General features: G+C 39.5%; 2 protein-coding genes across 3 annotated transcripts in view; one reads left to right on the top strand and one right to left on the bottom strand.

Annotated features, from left to right (window-relative positions):
- Positions 1-8,412, top strand: part of LOC103144042 (complement receptor type 1-like) — a 10,963-nt gene extending 2,551 nt beyond the window's left edge. Inside the window, exons 4-12 of the mRNA XM_007560826.2 lie at positions 827-926; positions 1,003-1,076; positions 2,051-2,257; positions 3,875-4,069; positions 4,605-4,701; positions 4,794-4,867; positions 4,950-5,126; positions 5,226-5,411; positions 6,029-8,412. Of these exons, the coding sequence (XP_007560888.1) occupies positions 827-926; positions 1,003-1,076; positions 2,051-2,257; positions 3,875-4,069; positions 4,605-4,701; positions 4,794-4,867; positions 4,950-5,126; positions 5,226-5,411; positions 6,029-6,045 (1,127 nt within the window). The 3' untranslated portion in view covers positions 6,046-8,412. The remainder of the gene's footprint in view (positions 1-826; positions 927-1,002; positions 1,077-2,050; positions 2,258-3,874; positions 4,070-4,604; positions 4,702-4,793; positions 4,868-4,949; positions 5,127-5,225; positions 5,412-6,028) is intronic.
- Positions 7,591-27,147, bottom strand: part of scube3 (signal peptide, CUB domain, EGF-like 3) — a 100,599-nt gene continuing 81,042 nt past the window's right edge. For both annotated transcript variants that reach the window (XM_007560823.2, XM_007560825.2), the window contains 14 exons: positions 20,499-20,615; positions 16,338-16,460; positions 14,859-14,975; positions 14,671-14,766; positions 14,420-14,536; positions 13,355-13,516; positions 13,076-13,279; positions 12,825-12,986; positions 12,569-12,736; positions 11,012-11,173; positions 10,726-10,923; positions 10,482-10,634; positions 9,621-9,700; positions 7,591-9,245 (listed from right to left, as the gene is read on the bottom strand). In XM_007560823.2, coding sequence (XP_007560885.1) covers positions 9,093-9,245; positions 9,621-9,700; positions 10,482-10,634; positions 10,726-10,923; positions 11,012-11,173; positions 12,569-12,736; positions 12,825-12,986; positions 13,076-13,279; positions 13,355-13,516; positions 14,420-14,536; positions 14,671-14,766; positions 14,859-14,975; positions 16,338-16,460; positions 20,499-20,615 — 2,012 coding nt within the window. In that variant the 3' untranslated portion in view covers positions 7,591-9,092. The remainder of the gene's footprint in view (positions 9,246-9,620; positions 9,701-10,481; positions 10,635-10,725; positions 10,924-11,011; positions 11,174-12,568; positions 12,737-12,824; positions 12,987-13,075; positions 13,280-13,354; positions 13,517-14,419; positions 14,537-14,670; positions 14,767-14,858; positions 14,976-16,337; positions 16,461-20,498; positions 20,616-27,147) is intronic.

Below are 27,147 nucleotides of genomic sequence, written 5' to 3'. Positions count from 1 at the left end.
TTAGAATATTATGGAAAAGTTCATTCATTTCAGTAACTTATTTCACGAAGTGATATACGCTATGTGCAGTAATTACACACAGGCTGATGTTTTCAAACATTTATTTCCATTAATTAGAATGATTATCTGCTTACAGCCAATGAAAACACATTTGACATTAGAATATTACATAAAAAAGCCCATATTTATATATTTTTGTAATATATAAATATGGGCTTATTGAAAAGTGCAATACTTGCTTGAATATTATGCTTAAAATGTAACCTTAATCTGAATTTTTAGCCTAATCAGAACCCATATGTCAGCTTGAATATGACCATAAGAACCAACTTCTATATTATGTTTAGACGATTGAAAAAAAATACTTACTTTCCCATGAAGTTTACATGATGTACTTTAGCAAGGTACGATATTTTCCTCTCTTTAGGAATGGAATGAAAACAAATTTATTATTATTTTTTTTTTAATTGGAAGTGTGACATGTTGTATTTAGCCTTCTTTACTCTGGCACCCTTAAAAACAATTACATTTTACTTTCAACAAATATGTACCACTTTGTGTGGGGTTGGGGTATAAAATCCCAATAAAACAGATTGAAGTTTATCATTGTAACATTGATCAAAACTTTCAAGGATTATAAATACTTTTTGCACAGGCTGGTATTGTCATTTTCAATGCTCATTTAGAGATCAACGCCTTACCTTTTGCTAAGTTCATTGAATGAATGAATGAATGAATGAATTCGATTTATTTATTTTTGTCCCTAACTCAATCTTGGGATTTCCGTCCTCACCTTTTCATTGTTCCTCATACCAACTTCTGACAGAGATATCATGTGGCAACGCCGGCGATCTCCCCAATGGACACTTCCGCTACGAAGGTCAAACGTACGTTGGGGAGAAAGTTTATGCCGAATGCAACGAGGGGTAAGCTTTTCCTGAAACAACTTTTGTAAGATGTAAACATTGTGGCATATATTAAACTGTATCTCCATGCTTACAGATACATGCTGAAGGGAATGAGCTACATGATATGTAAGAGGTCTGGGTGGACTGGTGAATTCCCATCATGTGAAGGTAGGCGACTGTGTGTTTAAATTCCACGATTATGAAATGACTCCCTGCAATTGCAACAGGATGAAAAGCAACTCTGTATGGGTGGGGATTATGACACGGATCAACCCAAACTTTAATACGACGAGAAGTGACATCAGCTCATCTAATCCCCTAATTGTTTTGTGCATTTTTTTTCCATCTTTGTAAGAGCTCATCAGTTAGTCATTTTTGATTTAATCATAAACGTCTTGTGCTGAATAAGGTGTGTTACTGAAGAGGTTATTATACCACTGTTTCCACCGCACTCATTTCCCATCTGAAGTGAGCAGTTACCATTAAAAACTAAAAACACAAACCTATAAAACAAAATCCCTTAATAAGTATTCACATTAATCCATTTTTCCATGTTGCAACCACTCACTTCAGTATATCTTAATAGGATCGTATGTGAAGTAGAAAAAAATAGATACATTGAATAAAAATCTGAAAGTATTAAGTGCATTTGGATTTACCCCCCACTTATTCTGAGGCACATAAAGGAAATCTAGTGGCACCAATTGCTTTATTGCAGCTGCACATTGCCATTACTGTTGCCATGGTGACACATGGTGGCAGCATAATCTCTTTTATTTTTTTTTACAGAGATAGGGAAGTGACTCATAGTTGATCTGAAGATATTTGGAGCTAAATAAAGGGAAATCTTTGAAGAAAACCTTTTAAAAACTGAGGCTCTTGTTGACTATTACAAATGTTGGGTTAAGTTACAAAGATAAATGAACAAGAATATCGTCTTCCCACGGCTGGAAAAGACATATCTGCTGTTGAACTTCTTTGGATACGCCCCACAGGGTTCATTAATCAGTCATAGGACAAGTCTCGTTATGTAATATATATTTAACATGTTAAAAACACAATTTGCTTTAAAGTTTACACAATAAAAACTTCCGTGCTTCCTTCTTTGCTAAGGCTAATTACCAGTTCAATTGTCTCACCAGAGAAAGAAATGACGTGCTCCAGTCCAGTAGTGAACAACTCAGTGAAGAGTGGCAGAGAGGTTTCAGTTCACCATGTTGGAGACACCATGAACATCACCTGTAGCACTGGTTTCCAGTTGGATGGAGCACAGCAGATCACCTGTGGGTCCGATGGCCAGTGGCAGCCGAAACTCCCTCAGTGTTTACTGTTCCCTGATGCAAGGCCTGGTAAGCACATATGATATTTCTTAGGCAGTCATATAATCTGTTTTAGTAATTGGTCATCATCCATCCCTTTTTATCTGAAAGATCTATTCCAACGGTTTATCTTTGAGGGGGGAAAAATGTAGATATTTAAATTCTTGTGTTTTTATAGGGGCATGATATCAATGAAATGGTTTTACCAGGATCCAAAATCGTTTAAATCCATTTTGAAATGTACTAAAACATTATTTCCCACTGTCATTATTTCTTTTTACTGTACGCGGGTGTATGAAATTCAATTTGCTATTGTAAGATCAATGTGTCATCCCACCCTGTACATCTATACTAGCTTCAACTCTTATGGAAAGTCTTTCCATAAGGTTTAGGAATGTGTTTATGGAAACTTTTGATCATTTTTCTAGAAGTGGGTTAGGACAATAAGGCCTTGTTCCCAGTTTCAATTTAATTAATCTTCGTTGAGGTCAGGACTTTGAGCTGGCCAATCAAGCCCTTCCACATCAAACTTGCCCCTCAATGTCTTTAAAGAGCTATCCACCCTCTGACTGTTCCCACAAAGTTGAGCAATGATGTCCAAACCACCTTGGAATGCTGGAGTTTTATGTGTTTCTTTTCCTGGTACTGAGGAACCAAACCCAGTTCCTGACAGGCAGCTCCACACCATAATCCCTTGTGTCCCAACCTTACTGTTGACACAGAACAGTCAGGAAAGTCCTGTTCTGGCAAGTGGTGAATCCATACTTATCCACTGGATTGTCAGATAAGCATGACTTGTTGCTCTTAGAACATGTCTGCTGCTATGGAGTCCAGTGGCGACCTATTTTACACTGTTGCCTGACATGGGTTTTTGTGAATGCAGGAAGTTGTGGATTAAATGCAGCTGATATTCTCATGGCATTATCGTCACCATTAACTGTTCTCCTAATATCTTAAAGTCTGACTTGGATTTAACTCTAAAATACTTCAGTATACAGCGTTATACATGGTTTACTCAGTGATTCCTGAAGGATCCAAACCTGGTCCTCAGGTTTCACTGTCCTGCACGTCTCCCTGCTGCTGCACATCTGGCTTGAATAAATGGTTGATTGGCCATCTTCTGTCGCAAATAGATACATGCTAACGTGGTAATGCGGTCACTTATGCAGGTGTGCTTGGCTTGGGACCCCTGCTGTAGCAGCAGAACAAGCCCACATCACATAATGTGCTTGTATTCATGCATGTTATGAATTATGGTGTTTGTGCTATGTTCCCGGTTTTTGCCCGACATCGCTCCTTGGTCTCATGTGCCAAGGAAAGTTGTTACAGAATAAGTTAATTTAAAAAAAACAAAAACATTTAATTTTGGGAAGCCTTCCAAAGAAGTCCTTCTTGTTCTTTCTGAAGCTGCTGTACCTTGTAATTTAACATTTCATATTCTTTCCAAGGTCTTCCAAAACATCTGCTTTTATAGACGATCACTGATGATCACTTTTCCATCCACTGTCTTTTCATACACTTGATTTTTAAATGGTCACACTGGTAAAGACTAGATCAGGTTTTGTTTTGTGCTCTTATGCAATACGTTAGATTATTTTTATTTTTTTCCCATGACGTGAACTGTTCACCTCTTTTTGAAATACACAGCGGGTGGATGTGATGCACCACTCATTGTCAGCGGCTCCAACGCCAACCTTGCTGACAAGTACATTACGATGACCTCGTTTTCTTCTGGCGACAAAGTCTACTACAGCTGTGATGTGGGATATATTCCAGTGGGTGGCAGCAGGACTCGCACATGTGACAATGGAAAATGGACGCCTCTGAAGCTAAGATGTGAACGTAGGAAAGTTTACATTTAATATCCAAGCCATTTTTCCCAAGTCTTATGTATGCTTCCAGAATACTTAAAGTACTGAATAATCACGTAAAGCTGTAAAAAAGAGAGTGACTCCTCATGAAAGCTTTTGAAATGTTCCCAAAGACTCGTTTTTGAAATTCATGAAAGTATTTATAACTGTTTGGGAGAAAAAAGTGACTGAATGTTTATAGTACTTCAGTTCGCAAATTTGTGCTTATGATTTATAAATTTATAAATCTGAAGCTTCCTCAGCTGAAGATATTTTTAGGATCATTATGTTGCTGGTTAACTGCTTGACTGACAGAAATCAGCTCTTAAGTTTTGAACCTTGTCTTTACTTTAAAATGATCCTGGAAAAAAAACAAAAACAATCAGCAAGTTTGTCATGAGCCAAAGAGGTTATCATACCTCTTAAATCAGACAAACACACATTGCTATTTGTTGTATTGAGGTTAAATGTGAAAAGGTTCACTCATTCACCCTGCGTAACATTACTGTATTGTTTTGTGTAAAAAGGAAAGCTGTGTGGCCACGCTGGAGAAATTTCAAACGGACAGTTCACCTACACTGGCGTAGAGTTTGGAGACACAGCCACAGCTGTGTGCAATGAGGGGTGAGACAAACAGTCCCTGCAATATGGTGTTTCCTTATCTCCCATTGTTCTTTACACTTTAGGGATTGACTTTTTGATTGATCTCTCACCAGGTTTATACTCGTAGGTCGGGCCACCAGGTACTGCATGAGCAACGGCTGGGACGGTCGTCCTCCTGTCTGTGAAGGTGAGGCCTGCTAACTCGCCTGTCCATTTGGTACCTGTTGCTGATACTTGGAATCATCTCAGAGCTCTTGCACACCCTGCAGCTGTCGAGTGTCAAGAGCCAACTGAGACGAACGCTCAGAGGAGAAATGTCCAGGAGCCGCCATACACATTCAGGAATGTGATTCGCTATGGGTGCCCAGTGGGGAGCCTGGTGGGATCGAGGGAGATCTGGTGCACCGACAACGGGACATGGAGCTCGCCTCCTCCACAATGCAAAGGTCTATGATCATGATCTGTCACAGAGTTTTAGGCAACTATCTGCAGTTTATGCCCCACTCCTTATAGTTAAAATTACAAAATCTCTTTTGTCTTCACAGCTGTAAGATGTCAGTCACCAAATGTTCCCAACGCCTTCTGGATTAACTCTCACAAAAAAACGTATCGCCCCATGGAGACCATCAGTTCGTTTAAATGCAAGTCTGGCTATACTTTTACTGGACCAGCACACATCACCTGTGGCAGTGCGGGCCAATGGTTGCAGAGGCTTCCAAAATGTCTTCCCAGTAAGTACACTCTTCTCTGTGGCATGAAAAACTAATATGCATAAAATAAAGCACAGCAAAACTAAAGTAAATATTTTGTTAACACAAGCTGAAAAAGTGAAACTGATAATGATTCACTACGCACAGACTAATATATTTCAAACATTTATTTATGTAAACTTTGAATTATAGCTAATAAACCACATTTTTAGACCAAGATTACCAATGTAAAGAGAACTTTTAAGTCCCACTGAATGAATTACTGCATCAACAGAGAAGCATGAAGGTGGTTGGTCTGTTGTTCTGCCGAGGTTTTAAGGAAGTCCAGGTGGCTTTAATAAGAGCCTTCTACCCGTTTCCATCATTGGCATCTCATCTTCCTCTTAATATTCATATAAAAGCAAATCTGAGAATCTACATATTGGATGTTAATTAGAAGTACACCACATGCAACAAAACAGAGATGACATCTTGACATTTCACTGTGTGTTTAATGTATCTGTTTGTTTGTTTCTTTTCTTTATACATTCTTTATTTATTTATTTTTTCAGATATTCTAACTTTTTGAGATGTAACGTTACTACAGCAGGTGTTGGAACATTTGTCAGTAATGCCTTCAATCTTGTTTTATATTCCAGGAATGAGGAGGGCCTAATCTGCTGGCAAAAGTTTGATCTTATAATATTTAATCCAATTTCCACACACTCATTTATCAATACCTTTAACATAATCACGGTTAAAAATCAACCTTTAATAATTCACTGTTTAATATTTTTGCTCCTGTGTACAATCATTACAAACACATTAAATACGTCGAAAAGGAAGCTGAAGTACAGTATGTTTATTTTTAATAAGTGTCTTGGGCAGTAACAAGTGTAAACCTGTTTGATTCCCCTCTGTACAAAGTTGTTTTTTTCCACCTTTTTTTCTCCAAACTGCTGATAATGTATCATCTCTATAGACTAAATGGTGAGTGAGCATCTTATGAACAAACAAGCTACAAGAAAAAAAAAGGAACACAAATTGCATTCATTTAAAAAGACAATACAAAAACCAGACATTTCTTTACATGAGCAATAACATTTCAAGTGCAAATATCATTATCAAACTCCAATACATCATAGCAAACTATTGCTTTAAAGGCAACACCTCAATAAAAACCAACAACAACAATAACAGGTTGCAGGAAAGAAGCTCTTTCTGGTAGGAAGAGAGGGGTGCATGTGGGTCACATGAGCGCACCAAAATAAGAGAATATTCTGTCTGATGTATAAGTGAAATGTGTATAGAAAGAATTATAAACTGATATAAGAGGTCTGACCCAATGATGCCCTCAGATTTGATAGTGAGGGCACATTCCCTTTGTTTAATCCAGTATGGTCCATTGGATATAGTGTCCTAACAAACTAATTTTTATTTACAAAAAATGGGGGGAAAAAAATACAGGAGGGCAAGTTTTCTTTCTCTTTATTAATGTCCAGGTCAGTGGATTTTTAGGGTCGAGTGTTGACTAAGCATTCATTCATTCATTGTTCCTAGGTTGTTTAAAGCGATGCTGACTAAATCTTGGGCTAACGTTTTCCCACTGGGAGGAGCTCAGGAAGTGCCTGGTCATAAAAAAGTGACATTTACCCCAAACTCAACACACCAATTAATCTGTGTCTAAAGGTGATTTTTTTTATTTATTTTTTTTTTTAGAGGTGACAATTATGTTTTTGTACACACAGGGTTCCCACACAATCTGGAAAAAAATCTGGAATTGAATGGAAAATATTTGTCAGGACTAAAAATGTGTATTTTCAGACTTTATCCCCCATCAGTTTCACAGTGGTATTCAACTCAGTATGTTTATTCAGCAATACTTCTTTTTTTTTTCAGGCAACATACTTTAAAATTGAACCAACAAAGAATAAAAAGTTTGGAACAGTGAGTCTGGAAAAGTATGGCATTTTGAGATAAATATGTGTAGGAAACCTGTGTCCAATACCAGACAAATCTTTTGTAAAATGTCATTTAAAAGGCAAATGAGAAAATTTCCTCAAACAGTAATTCTGGCTGAGGCTTATACAAGCCAGAAGTGTTAGATTTTTCTCTACACTTAAATTATTTTTTACCCTGTTTAGTCACGCTTAAAATTTTTCACTGTACAAACCAAATTCTTACTTTTTTCCACATTTAGCTATTTTTACTTTTTTTTTTCTTTCTTTCATTTACGCCTAAATAATTTCTGCCTATGATGAATTGATGATAATAGTATTAATAGATGATTAATAGTCTCAACAAGACCACAGCCCAAAACACATTTTTCAAATTTCCGTGTGGGTCGCAACTGAGCGGAACCATTTTTTTTTTCTTTTTTCATTGCACTTTAATAAAAAATAAAAAAAAAACAGAAGGGACGGTCGGTTCCAAATCTAGAGCAGGAAACTACTCGAGCTGCCCGATCTGAGCGGTCTTTGGAAGAGCTGTCTTCATTGGGACAGGACACAGACCGAGTTGGGGGTGTTGAGTGTCTTTGGATTTGAGACTAGCAAGACCTCAGGGGCGGAGAAGCGACTGGATCTGGGAAGAAGTGTACTGGACCTAAAAAAAATCAGGATTAAAGAGTTCAACCCTCGTCTAGATTAATCTCACTATTTACAAGACCAAAAACAAAAATAATTCGTAAATCCACAGACGAGTAATGAGAGATTATCAACTTAATGTTTGTAAAAGAAACAGAGCTATTATGGATTCTGAGCTTCCCTTTTTTTTTTAAACCCTACAGAATATTAGTATGAAGAGTACATGAGAAAGACAATGAGACTGAAGAATTAAAGTGACCTTTTTAAAAAGAAGCAGCAAACATAATGTCCCACAGAGACATTACTCTCACTCTCTGAAACATGTTTCCACCAGACATCACATCATCCCACCTCTCACGATCATTTATCTCCCGAATGTCCGCTGGGTTCTGTGGAATGACAAACCACACTTTCGTGTTTGCTTTGTAGTTGGTTTGGAACAACAACAACAACAACAAAAAAACGACCAGAAGGAATAACCCAGAGGTTGGGAAACACGGGTAACAGTCTAAACAGACGGAGCAAAACACGGTTGAACTGTTTTAACAGTTGGAAAAGGCTCTAAGAGCTCAAAAACACAGCCGGGCTTCAAAGGAGCTGGAAAACTCAGGATTCAAGCGACCGCTCCTCCTGGAGGACAGCGCTCAGACACCAACGATGGCACCAGAGTTGCACAACACTTTTACACAACACAGACAGTCACACTTAATGGTAAGGAACTGGAGCAAACACAACAACAAGCTCTATCAGGCTCAAACCGCACACACAAAACAACACTCCTACTGTCTGAAATAAGCTTTGTTTTGTTTTTTTTTTTCTTCTTCCTTATACGTGGTTCCGTTGCACAACACAACAGAAACCACTCACATACTCAACATTCCCACTAAATGCTAGAGCGCAGGAATACAGACCTGGTAGACAGACAGAATAAACCTAAAGAGAAAACGGGGGTTACGACATGTCGGGCATTTCTCAGGTCTGCTGAGTGAAGTGTCTCGTAGGGTTTTGTGTTAAGAAGTCCTGGAAGAGTTGTGGCCTAAAAGTTTGGCAGGGAATGTCGGGAGAGGAGTAGGGAGAAGGCGTGGGCCGGTCGGGTGGGTGTTGCAATCCGGTACCTCTTCTCTGCAGCTGCAGGCTTTTACTTGTATGGCCGCAGGAACGCTGACACTTTGCTGCTTATGAGACGGATGAAGGAGCGTGGAAGCATCTCGTTGGACTCCCGAGTGGTGTACTTAAAGTAGTGGTTTGGGTTGGCCAGCACATCGAAAAGAGTCTTAATCAGTTTTTTATCCTTCAGAGAAAAAAAAAAACCACACACAACAATCAGGTGTCAAACATCATTTCTGCATTGATCAATTAAAAACTCCCTCATAATTGACTAGTTCTTTAGAAAAGTGTTGATACTCTTGAGTATTTTTCAAATTTTGTCACATTATTAGCACAGGACTTTGTTTTGTGAAGTGGCAGGAACATGGAAATCATTTTTACAGAAACACAGCTGAAAAGCGTAGAATGCGTGTTACTTCCAACCCCCCTTTACTCCGAAGACAGCTCACAGAAAGCAGTTTCGTTTGGGATTAAAACCCCATTAATAAAAACTCACAGCTCAACTGAATCATCCTAAATCTGACAAACAAATGACTAACACCTAAAAAATGCCACAGACCTTCAGGATTTCTTGGTGGTTTTCCGAGGCGTAGAGTCTTCCATCTCGCACAATGTCTTCTACAAGCTGCTCATAATCCTCTGAAATAAAAAAAGTGACACAAAAGATCATCAATGCAACCCGTCTGCAGAAGCCAATGCTGGAATCTGAATCTCGAGATACGAGGGTTAGCATTTAATAAGTAAAGTAGGTGAGTTGATGCTATTTTAATACCTCACTGCCCATAGAAGCAATACAATAACTCAAAAGATGGAGAACATTGTAAAAAAAAAAGAAAAAAGTGAATTATTCTGTGCAAACTTATAATTTGTATTTTTCTATTTTCTAACGATATAAGAACACAATCTGGTTGAGATAGAGGAGGACTGAGTTAATCAAGTTTAAATTATTCATACGTCTGGCAGATTAGATTTGAAATTACTGAATCTCAACTGAGAAGTTTGTTTCTGACAGGAAATGAGACGGGTATCTCTGAAAAGTTATAAAATGTAAAATATGTTTTTATTGATATTTTAAAAAGTTGGCAACATCCTTCTCAATCTTTATTGGCGTTATAGCAATGAAGCGTTAGCTGACTGTGCATATTTCCGCTGGTATGTTGACAGTTTATCTTTGGTCATGACCTTTGAAGACGGAAGGCCTCCTTGCCATCACCCTAATCTTTAACTCTTTCCACTATTAGATTCAGTCTGGACTCTCACTGTGCTGCTCTAAAATGTTAATGTTGCTTCCATTCAGAAAAAAGACATGCTAACCAAATAAAAGATTACTTTAAGCCCTAATTTTCCGAGGGCTAAGATAACCGCATGTGACGTTTTGCAGAAGTAACTGTTTGCCAATGTGAACTCGGACGCTACTTACCATCATAGGTAACATAAGGAATCTGGAAACCTCTGGCGCTGTTGGCCTCATTAGACTTGAAGTTTATCCACAGACGTCTGGAGCGAGCTGTGAAGGCGATGGGCCGCTCGTACGTCTGACAGGTCTCGTAGGTGGTGATGGATGTCGCTGACCCTTGCACAAGCACAGATAATCCTTCCTCATATTATTTATGACCTCTATCAACTCTAATGAATCCAGAGAGAGAGAGAGAGAGAAAACTCACAGTTCTTCCTCATGACCAGAACATCGCCGCACTCATCCTCCGAGGGCAGGAAGATCTCCGGCACCACGATCAGGATCTTGCGCTTGCTTGGTGGGTTGATATTCCAAATACACTCCACGTTAGCAGGGTAGTTACCAGGATAGTTAGGTGACTCAATGTAACCCATTAGCTCGCCCATCTCACCACCACATTGCCTGTCTAGACAGACAAAAGCAGGCCAGGTTAGACTGTGGCTGTTGGGGGGGAAAAAAAAAAAAAGATTTTAGTTCTTATTGTTCCAACTCACTTTTGCACTGCGAGACGCTTGTGGCCCCATCAAAGTCAGTGGTGGTGTTTCCTGGACAGGTGATGCAGTAATTCTGCCTGAACTCTGTCTGATAGGTCCCCACTGGGCAGCGAATGCAGCGGTGGACGGTGGTGTTGTAGTAATGACCTGGAGAACACTGGACTGCAGGGAGGAGTTTAAAAAAAATAACATTAGTTTAATTAACTTCTTTTATGCACAGAAATGGTTTCTATGTTGCTACATTACCGTTCGAAAATTGAGGTGCAACGTAAATTTTTGTGCTGTCAATCGATTAAAAAATGCATCAGATTAATCACTAGCACTGTGATTAATTACGATTTATCACTGTGTGTAATTTTCTAAGCTTGAAGTGTAAATATGGAAGTTGTTTAAGAAAGAGTTATAACGTCTCAAACAAAACATGTCTGAAGATTCTCAGGTTTCCAGGTTTGCGTCTTTTAAATCGTCATTTTGTTTCAAACGTTAATTAAAAAAAATGTTAGCTGTAAACTGGTTGTGCTTTGGTGGGGGAATAATTCAGCATTTTGATATGTACATGCCACCTTTGTTTTATCCAAGCTTCAATGAACGAGGTGTTTTTTTAAGGTGAAGTTTGCCGCTGAGCACATCCAGTCTCGCTCTCCTCACTCATCTTTTTACTAGTGTTTACGATTTTGCATCGTTGACTGCAGTGCAAGACTGTTTCACGTGCTGCTGTGACAGTCTGTGGGAGAAAGGCTTTTAGATCACCGTAGGTAATGTAATTAATCTACATTTTGTCACAGTGAGGCTTTAAGATTTTTACATTTTCACATTAATGTGTTAATGTGGACAGCCGTAGTAAATATTAAACATTTTTTAAGTTGTTTTACACATAGAAATATGCAATTGTGCCATTAATTTGTATTCAGCCCTCTTAATCTTTTTTTTTTTAATTTGCTTGAAATTATAGCACCAAGTCCTTTGGGGTATGTCTATACCAGCTTAAAAAAAAAAAGGTTGCTCCTTTCTTTAATAGCTCAAACTCAGTCTGATTGTCTGTGAACATAAACTTTTAGGTGTGTGACAGATTCTATGTTTGATTTTTCACACATGAAAATGATCTAAACCATTCCATTGTAGGCTGTAGAAAACCATGGGATCCTCACAGCATGATGCAGCCAACACCGTGTTTCACTATAAGGAGGAGGCATCTGTAGAGACGTCATCCACACGTCACCTTTCAGACTTAGGCCATAAATCTTACAGCGTCTTCTCCAACATTTGTTTCATGTACAGACAGCTACATGAATGCATGCTATATTTTTAACAATTTCAACTGTTGAAATTGTGTGTATTCTTTTACTTTCGCTTCACCACATTGAACTACTTTGTTTCATGAAATCTCCAGAAAAATGTCATACTATCAGTTTGCCTCTGCACACTTAATGTATCACTTTCACAAGTATGTATACTTCTGCAAACTATTGTAGCACTAGTTTACGAAGCTCGTCTCAGGGTAAAATGGGTCAAACTTGTGATTCGGTGAAATCAAATATTTTTCTAAACAAATCTGACCTTTGACTTCGCAGTCATGAAAGGAGCTGGCACCTTCCCGCTTCGTGCTCAGGCCTCCACCGCAGGGGAAACAAAGTGTCCTTCCCAGATCTGGCTGGTAGGTGCCCTGAGGACACGGCTGGCAGGGTTTGAAGCCATCGCTGGAGAAGTAACCAGTCGGGCACTGGCCTGCGTTTGATTTAAGGATCACAGAACACGGCTATCAGGACATTTCTATGAGCTGCATGAGATGAGATGGATGCTCGGTTTAATTCACCTGCACAAGAGGAGATGTTTCGTGCTCCCACAGCTCCATGTCCATCGCTACCAGGGCAGAGGTCACAGGCCAGCTGGCCCTCTTTCTCCTGGAAAGTCCCGGGTGGACACTGGACACAGCGCTCCTGTCCCCCGTGGTAGTAGGACCCTGGCAGGCACATAACTGGGGGAAAAAAAAGTTGTCAAAAAGTAGCACAGGTGAGAGATGAGTTGAAAAGAATTAACTGAGCTCACTTGTCCAGTCTTACTTACCACATCTGCCATTGACCCGCTCCCAGCCTGGGGCACAGTGGTCCTGAATGGGTGCAGCCTGAGGAAGCTTTTGAGCCACTTCATACTCCAAACCAGCAACCCGGATCAGAAAGCGCTCTTGGTTGATGGACTTCTTCAGAGCCTTGATGTACGTTTTCACCTGCTTCTCCATGCGCTGCCGCAAACAGCTGAGGTTGCAGCTTCCTGGTCAGTAAAAAAAACTTCGTTTTATAAACGTTTTGTGACTCGGGGACGACAGGATCAACATAGATGACTTACCTGTCGTGTCTCCAGGTTTGACTTCGGCTTCCAGCTCCAAGGTGATGCGCGTTACTCCTTTGTTAGAGGGATTGCGAGCGTGTCGCCCTTTAGCTTTCTTGGAGGAGTCACATGTAAGGTTAACAAATGTTACCTGGCAGTTGCTGCAAGGCTGCCCCCCTCCTGCAGAGACAACGTTATTGAAAACCACGAAGAAGCACCACACACCATTTAAGTTTAAGCTCAATCAGACAATTCTGACACTTCTTATAACTTTATCACAAAAGCACCGGAGGCAGTGCATCTTCAATCTGGAATCTAATACATTTCATTTTTCTCTAAAACAATCTAGGTCTTCCATCGTTTATAAATGGTATTCACTGTGAAGGAGAGATGATATTGGCTGCTGCAGTTTGTGTTCTGCCTTGGTCAGGTGACCTGCTTTGCAGATTCCTCTCAGCAACACTTAAACACTGGTCATCAACTTAACTGAGGCAACCCCATATTGGAGCAGAACTCTAAGGACTAGTCCATACAGAGACAGATATCCTGGAAAACTAAAACCATTTTATGCACTTTAAAAACTCTGACCAAAGAGGGGATTTGAGAAACCTCTGTTTTTGTGTTTGCATGTGTACATGGGAAACTGAGATTTAGGGTCCGACAAATAATGTGCCGATTAATCCACATACTAGCTTTGACATGATTCCAAATTGACATTTAAAAGTAGTTCTGGTGCGTGTGGATGAACTCTCTTCTTAAACCTGTTTCTGTGTGTACATTTTATTATTTTTTTTAAATGAAATGGTTGAGACATTCATTTTCAAAAAGAACCGATTAGATGTGTACAAACCGAGAGGCTCTGCAGAAACTCCTTTTGGAACAAAAAACTAGTATAATGGTGAACATAATCACAAGACAAACTAACGATGTGTTATTTTACTGCACTTCAATTTTAATTTTAAACCATATATGATTTAAAATGCTACAGATATTAACTTTATTTTAGCATCCAATCGGGACTCTTGTGTCACTCAGTTTGGAAAAGCCATCAGAACGGAACAACAGACATTAACGGAGACTGACCTGGTCCCAGTGTCCGTCCCCTGTCCTCGGTCTTGCCCGTCAGCTTTGGATGCAGGTGACATTTGGCATTTTTAATCTTGAAAGAAGCCTTCTGTTTCACTGGAGGCGCCAAAGTCTCTACAGACAAACACAGCCTGGTGGGTGGGAGGACACTGAAGCATCATGCTGCTACCAGCAATCAGACAGAAACCAGAGCTGCTGTAGTTCATGAGATGGCTTTGATTTCAAATAAGAACCGACAGATAACAAACCTACGCAGCCTTGAATGATGCTGGAATTGATCCTTGCAGGGGGCTTGCCCGTGAGAATCGGGATGCCGCAGCTGACTGAGTAGCTGTTATTTGTCCCTGGAAAGAGAGTGTGCCAGAGCAAGAACTGTTGATCAAATGTCTCCAGTTTGCCGTTTTGTGTTTGTGCCCTGACTCGGTGGGATATATACCTGCCAGATAGTAGGCCTTGGAAGCACAGGTAAGAGAACAGCTCTCCTTTTTGCCCGTCCTGCTGCAGGTCAGGGTGGCCTTCGGTGCCACAAGTCCAGGAGGACATTTCACCAGCTCTGCGAGAGAGAAAGCTAACAGGTAAACGTCCAAAACTGCTCAACAGCTGCTGCAGTTGCAGCTACAATTATCTGACACACACAACATATCAGACTATAAGCAAGATGCAAAATTGTTGAGGCGTTTGCAATAAACAAATTACACAAAAAACATTTAATTAGTCAAAAGAGCTCATAATACAAGGATTGCATTCAAATTTAACACCAGATCATGTAGTGAATATTTGCAATTTCAGAGTTATTCAGTGCCCAGAAGTGAATACTTCATAAGAACAGGCACTCATAAATCACTCCACCCTCAGAGACGGAGATAGAGCAAATCACAGGCTTCATTAGTTACATCAGACGTCCTTGAGATAAAACACTTCAAACACCTGAACTGTTGAACATTTCATTGCATGTTAGAAAGATGCAAAGTCAAGAGAACTGTGCAGAAAAAAAATAATCCAGAAAAGAGATTATTGTCTTTCACAAACACAAACAAGGAATCCAAAGGCCCTGGATTTTTCTACAGATTCAGCTGGAAGCACAGTTCACAAGTTTCACTGTCATATGAGCAGTGGGTTCGCCACCTGGTGGCAGAAAGAGGAAGCCATCAGTGGCACCAGATTCCAGAAAAAGCAGGTGGTCAAAAAACCTTTCAATGACCTACAGAAAGACTTGGGAGTAGCATGCACTGAAGTTTCAGCTCGCATTACCCTAAAGGCTGCTGTTATGTGTAGCAATAAGTCAAAACTCAGTGGAAGGAAGTGAATGCTGAAAACAACACTCTGCCTACAGCAAAGCATGGTGGTGGCTCAGTGATGCTCTGAGGCTGCTTCATCTAAGACCGGAAACCTGAAGTATGTGGAAGAAAAAAGCAAATGTTTGGTTGCATGGGACATCCTAGAAAATAGAGTGGCCATCATAGCTTCCTGACTTAAACTCTTTCAAAAATGTAAGATGCAGATGGTATTTGAAAAAGCTGGTAAACTAAGGAATATAATTCAATTTCAGATATTGAATCCTGAGTTATGGAACAATATATTTTAGGAATATATAATCACATTTAAAGCAGGTGTCAACAGCAAAAGGTGTCTCTGCTAAGTCCTAAAAATGCTTGATATGAAGGAGTTGAGCAACTTAGAAATAACAGTAGACATTAAAAGTGTCTCTCTGCGTTCAAGTTGGAGAAACCACTCACAATATCAGATGTGTCAAACTTTTTAAACTAGTAGCTTTGGTATTTTGTTGGGGTTGAACATTTTTAGGTAAAACAGTAGGCACACACACACACACACACACCTACACACACACACACACACACACACACACACACACACACTCCTAAAGAAGCCACTAGGGGGCACTGTTGTCACATACCAATGCAATCCTTCTTGTTCCAGTGAAGCTTGTATCCAGACGGACAGGTACACTCATAGCTCCCCAGAGTGTTGATGCAGCCGTATTTACAGCCTCCACGATTGATGCTGCACTCATCAATATCTGCGAGAAGACGCAGTGACAGAAACACTTTATGAACAAGCATGACAGATTTGACCTAAAAGGCACAACTGATTCTTACAAGAGCAGAGTTAAAGAAAGAAAGAAAAAAAATAATGATGAGGGAAGTATTAGGAAATAATGTCACCAGAGCAGCAGAAGTAAGGCTTTCTCCAGTTGTAAGGAGCTCTTCTATGATTGCTTCAGTACTCCTTGTTGGTTTTGGATGCATGGCGGATTAATATGTTTGCGTGTAAACAGAAGTGAATTCTTGTTTTGATGTCACCCACATTCAATTTCATGGTCAGAAGTTTTCGGGGCTCTCTGGGGAGGAAGACGTGCGGTAAGCAGTAAATTATAATCACCTTTTCAAACACATGCTGAGCTAAAACCGCAAAAAGCACCCGGGATCCAGATGGAGTCTGGCTGCATTCGGGGGCCAGACAGAGAATCGGCTCGCAGGGCTAAGCCGAGCTCTTTAAGCAGGACAAGCGGCGCGCACATAAGGAAACAGACGTAGATAATAGCCGTGATTGATGATCTGGCTTGCTGATATGAAAAGCTCTTCCTTGTCTCATTTAATTATTTACCGTGAAAAGATAAAAACAGCCGGCGTTGCTGCTTCACTCTCTGAGGGAGATGATGACTTCATCAACAGGCAGAGCTGCTTGAAGACGTAGTGAGGGATGTGCTGTTCATCCTTCGCATCAAAGCACTCAATTTAAAGGACAAAGACCTTTAATGGATATCTGATGGAACAGGAGCTCATCCGCCAGACTTCTTTTATCCTCAAACGCTGCGTTCTAACGTTTCTCCGGATCTCTGTGCATGTTTGTCGGTGCTGAGACAAGCCAAGGGAGGAAAAAACCCCCGAATTAAAAAGAAAGATAAAATGACATTCAGACACCCAAGCGTAAGGCATAGGAGTTTCTGGATGAGTAGGTGAGTTCATCAGAATGTCATCGAATTTAAATTTCAAAAGGTTCTCCCTGTGTGTTTTCGTTAAAAACCTCAAGAACTTAAAAAAAAAGAAGTGTTTTTTTAAAAACCAAACATCCTAATCAAAGCCGAAGCAAAATCACAAACTGTTACGTTGCAACCACATACAGCAATGTATCTTATTGGGATTTTATGCTTTAAAGTGTTGTATTCAGCTCCCTTTACCTAAATAAAATGAAGCTCCTAACTAGTAAACGGAGCCTACCTGTGTGTGATTTCATCTCAGTATAAATGCTGTTGTGCTGTAAAAGTTTGTTAAAGAACAATTACCATAAGAAAGACCAAGGAACACACTCGACAGCTCAGGAATAACAACATGGAGAGGCTTTAAGCAGGATTACCAGTACTCAAATCATTTGTTGGTCTCACAGAGCACTGTTTAATCCGTCATTTAAAAACCGCTAAGCGTACAGAAAAACTGCAAACAAAACAAGTGACGGTTATCCACCTAAGCCGACAGGCAGGGGCATAGAGAGCGTTAATCAGAGAAGAAGCCACGAGGTTAATCGTAACTCTGAAAGGAGCTGGAGATATCAGGCGGGAATCTGTCCACAGGACAGCTATTAGTTGTGCTCTTGGTAAGTCCCTTACAAAGGGCTGGGGAGCAGAAAGCCTCCGTAAGAATCCCCATTAAAAGTTTACGACACAACAAACACGCGGAAGAAGCTGTTCAAATCAGATAAGAGCCAAGCTGAGCATTTTGGACGACATTCAGAGCTGGACGTGTGGCAGGAAACTAACGCCGCACATCAACTTTAACGCACTGTCCACTGGACGCTGCTGGTGGCAGCGTCATGCTGAGGGGATGCTTTTCTTCAGAAAGCAATGATTGAACAAGGCAATAATGGAAGAAAATCTATTGGATTACAGATCATATACAGCAATGGGAGGATTTAGATCAAGAGATTGGGATTTTTTTTTTTTTAATTTAAAAAGCCAAGGCCAAAATTCAGACTTAAATTCAGTTAGGAATGTGAGGCAAAGCTTAAAAATGTGCCCTCCCTCTTCATCCAATCTGTCTGAGCTTGAACTGCTGCGCAAAGGGAAACTTGCTGACAGAAGGCCACTGACCTAATTGGCTTCGTTAAAGGCGGCTATCGTCAAACACAGATCGCCACTCTCCTGCACAGCCGTATTCCAGCTCATGAATTACAAAGGAAATAACATAACCTCAGTTGTGTGGAAGAATGAGAAAAGTGTAACTGGGAGCACCATAAATCTCGGGGGTTATCTAACAGTTGTGACAGCAGTGCTGAAAAGCGAGGGGAAATCATTCATCAACTGCTCGCTCAACAATAGTATGGAGAGCCATTTACTTGAGACCATCTTTACTCCTCTCAGCAGCTCAGCGGGGCCTGATCGCCGTCCTTCAGGTGAGAAAAAGCCTCGCAAATCCAATTCAGGGGCATTTATTCCCAGAGCTGACAGCTAATACAGCTTCCCGTCTCTGGAACCTAATAAACCTGAAAACCTGGATGCAGCATTGTGTGTGAATGCAGAGAAAACTTTTTCTCATCGCAAGGCAAACTCTTGAAAAACTAAACTTTAAACAACATGGCCTTTATGTTTTTGAAGTATTTTGGTCTTTTTTTTTTTTTACCCCAATCCACTACTTTTGGGGTGATTTTAAATAAATGTAATAAATACAACGATATGTGTTGAGTGAAATAAAATAATTTTGAAAAAAAAAAAAAACTGTGCAAAGGAATGTATGTTTAACATATTTGGTGAATAGATTTGCCTCTCCTTGAGTTGTAGAGGACATCAGTGGAGCTAAAGTTTTATCAATGTGATGCATTACTGATGTCCGACTCGGCTCATTTCAGCGTCAGCTTTCTAAGACAATGAATTGTCCCGTGAAGGGTAATAGCCATGTGAGATAAAAGTACTGTTTCAATTCAATTCGTAGCTCCCTGGCAGGCGGTTTTCGACTCACAGACGTAGAGCTAGGTGCCATTTACTTTATGGATTTTCTGTCATCCGGGTTGCCTGTCAAGACTTTGGAAGTTACGTCATCAGACTCTGCAGTATGTGACAAGTTCTGCAACATGCAAAAAGGTTGCCAGGGATAAGACGTGTCAAAGTGTGTGAGTGAGGTTCTGTGTTTTTGTCTTTAAATGTACCATAACCTGGGAAGCAGATTGTATTTCAGATGAGGCGGTGAGATCTTTACATCAAACTCCTTGGAGCGCTGCCAACCCTTTGTAAGATTGACAAGGATATAACTCGGACATGAGGATAGCATGACCAGTTCTGCTTCAGAGTATCTGATAACCATGTCATGACTAAACTGTCACTGCTGCAAAAAAACAAAAAAACAAAGGTTCCTCCAAGAAGCCTTAACTACCCAGATTTCTGATGCCACAACAAAAAGAATCGAAACAATCGCTACAAATTTTCTGCAGAAGCAGAACAGTTAGGGAACACTCGCCCACCGTCTCGGGTAATCAGGATGCATTCTTAGTGGACCCCAGATAATCTCTGCAGACTCTCCAAAGGATCATCTATTCTCTCAACTGAGTGTTAATTTCAGACTGCAGTATTACTCTGGTGTAAAGAAGGTTTGCATGCGCTGACATTAAGGCGTGGGGCGACACTGTCAGGACAGAAGATGGTTTGGAAGACTTTCATTTGGTTGTAAACCAGTGCATTAAAAAGTATTAGGAAGGAAAGTTAAGGAGAATGTGTTGATTTCATACGATTGAGGTATTCATAAAACACAATTTAACTGCAAGCTATAAATGCAACTGTGACGACAGCGATGGAAAATGAGAGATACCGTCAAGATAGTTAAAATGCATCGACGGTGGAATCGTCTGTCATATGAGTGTTTTCAAAAAGGTTGGGTAAAATTTGGTTCAGTTAGATTTTGAGTGGAGTGTAGTTATGTATAAAGCTTATAAAAATACTTAATATGTGAATCATTCTTTTTTTTCTCTGTTAGACATGAAATGATTAAAAAAAGGTTGTTTGGGATGAAGACAAAGGATGACAGACAGGAGATCTGCCCCTCCAGACAGACAGACAGACATGTTGGCTCACCTCCACAGTGGGCCAGGCCGTACAGGACGTAGCCTTTATTACAGAGACACTGGAAGCTGCCAGCGGAGTTGACACAGAAGTGGTCGCAGGCACGGTCGAAAGAGCATTCATCAATATCTGCAAAGACAAAAACACAAAGCAACGAAAAAAATGATTTAAAGGAGGTGAATCTGGTTCTTCTGCCGTCCCACCTTCACATCATATCTTCTGTTCTCCCTTTTCTACACTTTAGGCATGCTGTCGATGAATCAGTGCGTCAATCCAGCATCAAATTAAAATGAAAAGTGCTTTAATGTTGCATCATTTGTACCGTTGTAGACTACAATGCAGCTTTCAGTGGTTTCTGTTTTTCTGATTTCCCCTTTCCACAGCCAGAAATGCATCTTCCTGTCTGTCAGTAGGCTCTCATAAACCTGCATGCCATTAGGACTTCTGATGAAGTTCTTCTTTAATGTCAGTGTCAGTCTTTGCCAAGCTCAGGCAGCACACGCTGGGAGAAAATAGGGGTTTGCAACAACTTTCCGTGATGTCTAATTGGCTTGTTTATTAAAGTTTCCCTGGATTTTCCCAGGAATATCATGCTTTCATCTGCTATAAAGTGAACCTCCTCTAGGTTTTTAAATAGCCCCAGGTGTCATCAACAAGATGACAAAGGTATTACCCTGCAACTGCAGAAGTATTCATACCGGCTGAACTTTTCCACATTTTGTCAAGTCACAACCACAAACTACAGTGCATCTAACTAGCAGTTTATACATCAGACCAGCACAAACTCATAAATACGGGGTAATCACTAGACAGTTGAAAGCTGACAAAGACGTACTCTAAGCAGTAAGATATTAGAGAGTTTTTATCTCATTTAATGGGTTAACAAGCAGTTTAGGTAAAAAAGAAATTACATAAAATTTAAATGATTTTAATGGACTTGCTGAACTCCAACACCACAGAGAGCCATTACTGATTGCTGATGCCGTCTGGAGTCCTGATGGCTCTTCTTGTTGGCACACACTGTGTGCAGCGCTGCAAAAAAGTGTTTGTTTTTGGCAAATTAAGGATAAACTTTACTCTAAATCCCAATGGAAAATAATCATCGTGACTGAGTTTATCCTTAAAAGGTTTCTTATTGCAACATTGACGCCACAAGTGAATCTGTAACTTATTATTACATAGTTTAGCATTAACCCAAAGTACAGAGCGTTGACTATTGCTACAACTCTTATTTACAAGGCTGCAAAAAACAAGTTTCCATTCACTCTAGCTTTCGGCTAGGTCTCATTGTTTTTTAAAAGGGGTTGATTAAAAGAAATAAATAAATTTTGCTTGAATTCCAAAGACATTTTCTCTGTCCAGACAACATGAGTTCTGACGTCCTTCTTCTTAAATCCCATCATATGTGGATCAGGACTTTAAAGAGATGTTGATGGGAGCTTCACATGAACGCTCCATCCTGACTTACAAACCAACAAACACTAACCCAGAGTTTAGTGCTTTTATGCTACACTCCAGGTTTAGTGTAAAAACTAAACCCTAGGTTTAATTTTTATACCTCAACACTTCAAATGAAAGCAAATGTCTGCATCAGTGCAACAGAACCCATCCAAATTACAGCAAAATCACTGCATTCAGGATTAACATGTTAAACATATGGAGGATATTACACTGAGTGTTTGATCTTGCACTCATTATTTGCTTCTTTTTAGCTTGAATAACTAAAATTCTTTTGTTAATGATAATGGATGGAGAAATGCTACTAGTACCGTAACTGCCTTTAGTGGTACAAAGACAACTATGCACCATACAGAGGAAAAAACGGTAATGTAAAGCTAATAAACAGCATGAATGAATGTTTTCTAATGAGGCAGGTTCATTGTTGCCTCATTAGAAAACATCTACCTTTGAAAAAAATGCTTCTTTGAAACAAAAAGGATTATGAATGCCTTCTTTGGAGGTTTTCCAGGGAAACCCTGAAGCAGACTGAGAACTCTGAATGGACTACATTTCCCATCAAACCTAGGAATGACCAGGGATTCCTCAGAACAAACTGTAGAGTGTCTCTAGGGAGAATGATGTAAGGGTGTCCTTGTTGCCGCCACAACCTGATTGTGAGATAAGCTGATGGATGGATGGATGGATGGATGGATGGATGGATGGAGGGATCTCAGGCCTGATGCAAGATTGTTCTCAGATTTTTTACTTTTTTTTTTGCTATATTCAAATAAAAGCAAAAGCCAAAGGGTTGACCTTTTACATGTTTTTTTATTTCTTTGTTTCTTCAAAGGCTAAGATAAAAGGTTTCAGTGGACAGTTTTCAATTTTCCAGAAAACCCTCAGGTTTTAGACTATTTTTGAAAAAAAAAAAAAAAGAAAAGCCTGAAGTCTGAATGCGTTAATGGGCCTTACAGAACATGACAAGCGCTCCACTGCTCTCTGAAAACCACCGTTTCAAATGGCTTGCAACATGTGGTGATGGTTTGTGACTGCACAGAGCATGCTCAGCCGTGCTGCTGAGCTGCACGCTGTGACAAATGCCCCGGCCGCCAACAGAAATGAGCCAAGCAGCCAAGCAAGAAGGGTAAAATGAAGGACAAGTTAAATGTCTGAATTCCCTGAAATATATGAAAAGTTGCTACGTCTTTAGAGAGCACAGGAGGAAATAGGTATTGCGTAATTGGGTTGTCAGATTTGATTTAGATGCAGCTATTGCCGATTAGGTAAGATGCAATACGTGGTGTCAATTTGTCCCGAACAGAACATCTGAAGGCTTTTAGAGTCAGGTTTTATTTTGTCCTTCATGACAAACATCACTTTTCTGTCCTTTTTTTGTAATGGGGGAAGTCATTGGAGGACAGTAGTTCCATCCATCCATTGCAAAGTTCAAGTTTAACTTAGTTTGACGAGCATGATTTCCTCCAAATCGCTGTAGTGTCATCTGTATAAATTAAACATGACTTAAAAGAAATTTCACAGATTAACACACTGAAATTGGGGCTCTGTCTCTTTAGGTTTCTGTTCTTTCAGCACATCATCACATCATCATTCCTCTATTAAGTGCCTACAAATGTTTGTTGAAGAACTGGACAGAGAGAAATAGTTCATGTAATGAGACGCACAGTTCCACCAGGTGCTTACTAATTGCTGCTGGCTAGTCTGAAGGAGCTGGGTGGGTGAGTCATGGGGAAGGGGTGCACTGCACGGAGATGCAGAAGCTCGATTTGGAAACTGCTGCTCAGAAGAGGAGCTGCGCGTGGAAGGTGGAGCTTCGTCTCCTCGGGTGTTTTACAAACCCAAATGGTTGCCACGGGAGATTCAAAGATTTCTAAAACATGCATGAAAGAATCAAAGCAACACTCCAGGTATGTTTTTGATGAGAAAACAATATTAAACATGAAGTAAAGCTTAAAAAAATCAATTTTTACATAACACGTGGTGACAGATGACACAAGAAAATGTAATTAAACTATGTGTAGCTTACAGAACTTTGTGTAGATGCAATGCTTTTCAAACTTACTCCCCACTGAGAAACCTCTGCATCCTAATGAGCCTGCTTCTTCAATATGCCAGTTATTTAATCATGAATGTGCAACATCCTGACACCACGGATTCCTGTGGTAATCAAGGCAGAACCGATACGAATAAAATGTAATCTTTACCGGGAAAGACTGCGCCCTTTTTTCTTTCCATCAATCCAAGAAGAGCGAAAACATGATTGGAATGAGAAGAGAGGTTAAGAGGCTGACAGGTGACTCAGCGCTGTGGAGTTAGTGTGTGTGCGTGTGTGTGTGTGTGTGTGTGTGTGTGTGAGAGAAGCTGGCAGCATCTCACTCAACACAAGGTGAGCTTTATCACAACCCCTGTCTCCAGACAAAACACACAGGACCAAACAAGGACAACAGTGTTCCTACACTGACCCTGTGCATCCAAACAGTGCACCGCTGACTCCTTCATGGCACCATGCCACTAAAAACAAGCTGTGATTTACATTCCTACCAAGAAAGGACCACATTTTCTCACTTATCTGTGTTATTGTGGCTAAATAAACTTTACATTGCTTGGCACCAAATAATGACAGAAAGGCATTTGCCCTGAATGTGAGTCTCTTTCCTTTTTTTTTGTTGTATTTTTACTGACCACATGAGATGTTAAACTAGCGTATAGGGAGCGGTGTGATTAAGAGCACCAGCTGTAAACCCACTGCCTGACACTGATGCAAACCAGGCTGAGTATTGATTGACCACATCAATGAGAGGGAAAGGGGAAAAAAAGTCATCCTTTTTTCCACATGGAGAGAAGCTGAGATCTGCCCCACGTCTCAAGTCTGCCTGTTTCTTTTCAACACAAGGTTTTCTAGTGACTGAATCTGTCCAAGACTTAGTGGAGCTTTTCGAACTGGACCCAAGCCGTAGCAAACCTTTTACCCAGCCGTGACAAACCTTCATTTTCCCTCCAGCTGGATGACCAGTTTTCTGCTGAGCAGTGACTACAATCAAAAGTAAAAAAAAAAACCCAAAAAACAAAACAAGTAAGGACAGCTCACTTTGGTATCTGCAGGCAAAAACAACAACAACAACAAAAAAAACAAAAACGCTAAAACTCATTTTGTAGCATCCAGGGAGAAGCTACCATCCATTTTTTATAGCTATTCGTAAAACCTTGTTTTAAGGAAATAACATGTTTATGTATAGTAGAATAAATAGAACCCCAGAGGCAAAATTCAGGTGTAACAGCAGACTCATGTTCTGTTAACAATATATTGTAAAAGATTATAATTTAAAGATACAGTGATTAGAATAGAAAGATCATACCAGTGCAAAGTAGCTGTTCTCTATGAACTCTGATCTTAATAACGTCTATTCAATATTTAACTTATTATGAGGATAATAACTTCATAACATCTAAAAAGAAGAGTTTTATTATTCAACAAAACACCAAACTACAACAGCTGATACCAGAGAGCAATCAATGAGCTCCTTACTTGTGAAAGGAGGTTTTCCATTCTGAAGTGAGGTCGCTAATTCATTGTTATTTTGATATTTATTAATTGGCATAGCTTTTCAAATACTGAGTCTTCTTGACACATTGTAAAAGTCATTTTTGAGCACGTTGCTTATGCAACCAAGTGATGGGCTGCACCCTGAAGCAAATGGGTTGCTTTTCAAAGCACTAGTCTGCTTCCCCTTTAATCTCAAAAAGAAAAAAAAAGTCAGGAAATGTCAAAATATCCACTTTATTAAATTCTGGAGAGCTACAATGTGAAAACAATTTCCCTCTTTTTCTTTCCTGAATATTACCAGTAATTACATAACGGCTTAAATGTAAAACCGAAAGCTGTCTGGAAGTCTTTATATAAACAAGTTCTTTCACACCTAAAGCGATAAAAATGTCTCAAAAGAAACATTGAGAGACACTTGAAACTTGTTTCTGTGTTAAATAAGAAAACAAAAATAGGTGTTATCCTCCTTGTGCCATCCCTTAATAAGAGCTTACAAAGACAACAGGCCATAATTAGATGACGTCTTGAGAAAATTTCTAATTTATGGCCTTTTTACATGTAGAATTGGGTCAATTTCAAATAGGCAATTAACAACTGCTTAAGGATGACTAATGAAGAGTCATTATGTCTCTGATGTGCAAATTAATAGCTGCTAATTATGTTTAATTTGTGTTCCCTAAAATAAAGCGTTATCCTATGGATATACAAAAAATATATATATATAAAAAAATATTCTAATCAAAAGCTTTACATACAGTCATCAAGACATAAATGCTAAATTAAAATGGACCTTTTAATGACGTATGTAATGATGTAAACCTTATATATTTACACTTAAATGCTTAAAAATACAACACTACAAGTGTTTTATTGATAATGGATCTTCTCTAATCTAAATATGACAAGAAATAAAAATCAATATTACAAAATCTATAGGAATAAACCTGATTTAAAGTCAGGCTTTTCTGACTTAAAAACATAAGACTGTGATAAATCCTTTAAAAATATTTTTGTATTTTTATCCACTACAGTTCACCTAGAAAATAAATTTTTTGGGAGGGAAAAATAAATAAAGTGAAATAAAAAGGTGCAATGACATCTTCGCATATTGTGCACACCTTTAAACTAATACTTTATCAATCCACCTTTGATTCAATTTCAGCCTTCAGTCTTTGATGGTTATAAGCTTCCCAACTGAAAATATTTTCCCCCCCGTCTTGCAAAATTTCTCAAAATCCAACAGACTACAGGGAGCCTTCTGCATCAAATTACTACAGATCATCTGACAGATTTGGTCTGAGCTTTGGTTTATGCCATTCCAAAACTTCAGTTATGTTCCAGTCAAATCTTCAACTTTCATAAATAAAAACACAAAACAAAACAGAAATCTGTTGTACAAGTTTGAATTGTGTTTTTTATTTTATTTTTTATAATCCACACTGGGTCAACGTTATAGCTTGATGGCTCAAATATATAAATACACCCCTGTTTGATTTTGAGTGATCATCCTTTTGTTCCTCAGTTTCATGCCTCTTCTGATTATTAACCAGCTTTTGCCTTCAATCTGGCTGGATATTTGAGGAGTGTTGTTTTCAGCTGGAAACGGGAAGATGAAGATGAGTTTTTGTTTTTAGCATCACCGTGAAACCAAGCACACAT

The sequence above is a fragment of the Poecilia formosa genome, unplaced genomic scaffold (genome assembly GCF_000485575.1).
Source record: "Poecilia formosa unplaced genomic scaffold, Poecilia_formosa-5.1.2 Scaffold120, whole genome shotgun sequence".
In the NCBI taxonomy this organism is placed as follows: domain Eukaryota; kingdom Metazoa; phylum Chordata; class Actinopteri; order Cyprinodontiformes; family Poeciliidae; genus Poecilia; species Poecilia formosa.
Note: the sequence above shows the minus strand (reverse complement) of the source record. Positions and strands in the feature narration are given on the sequence as shown.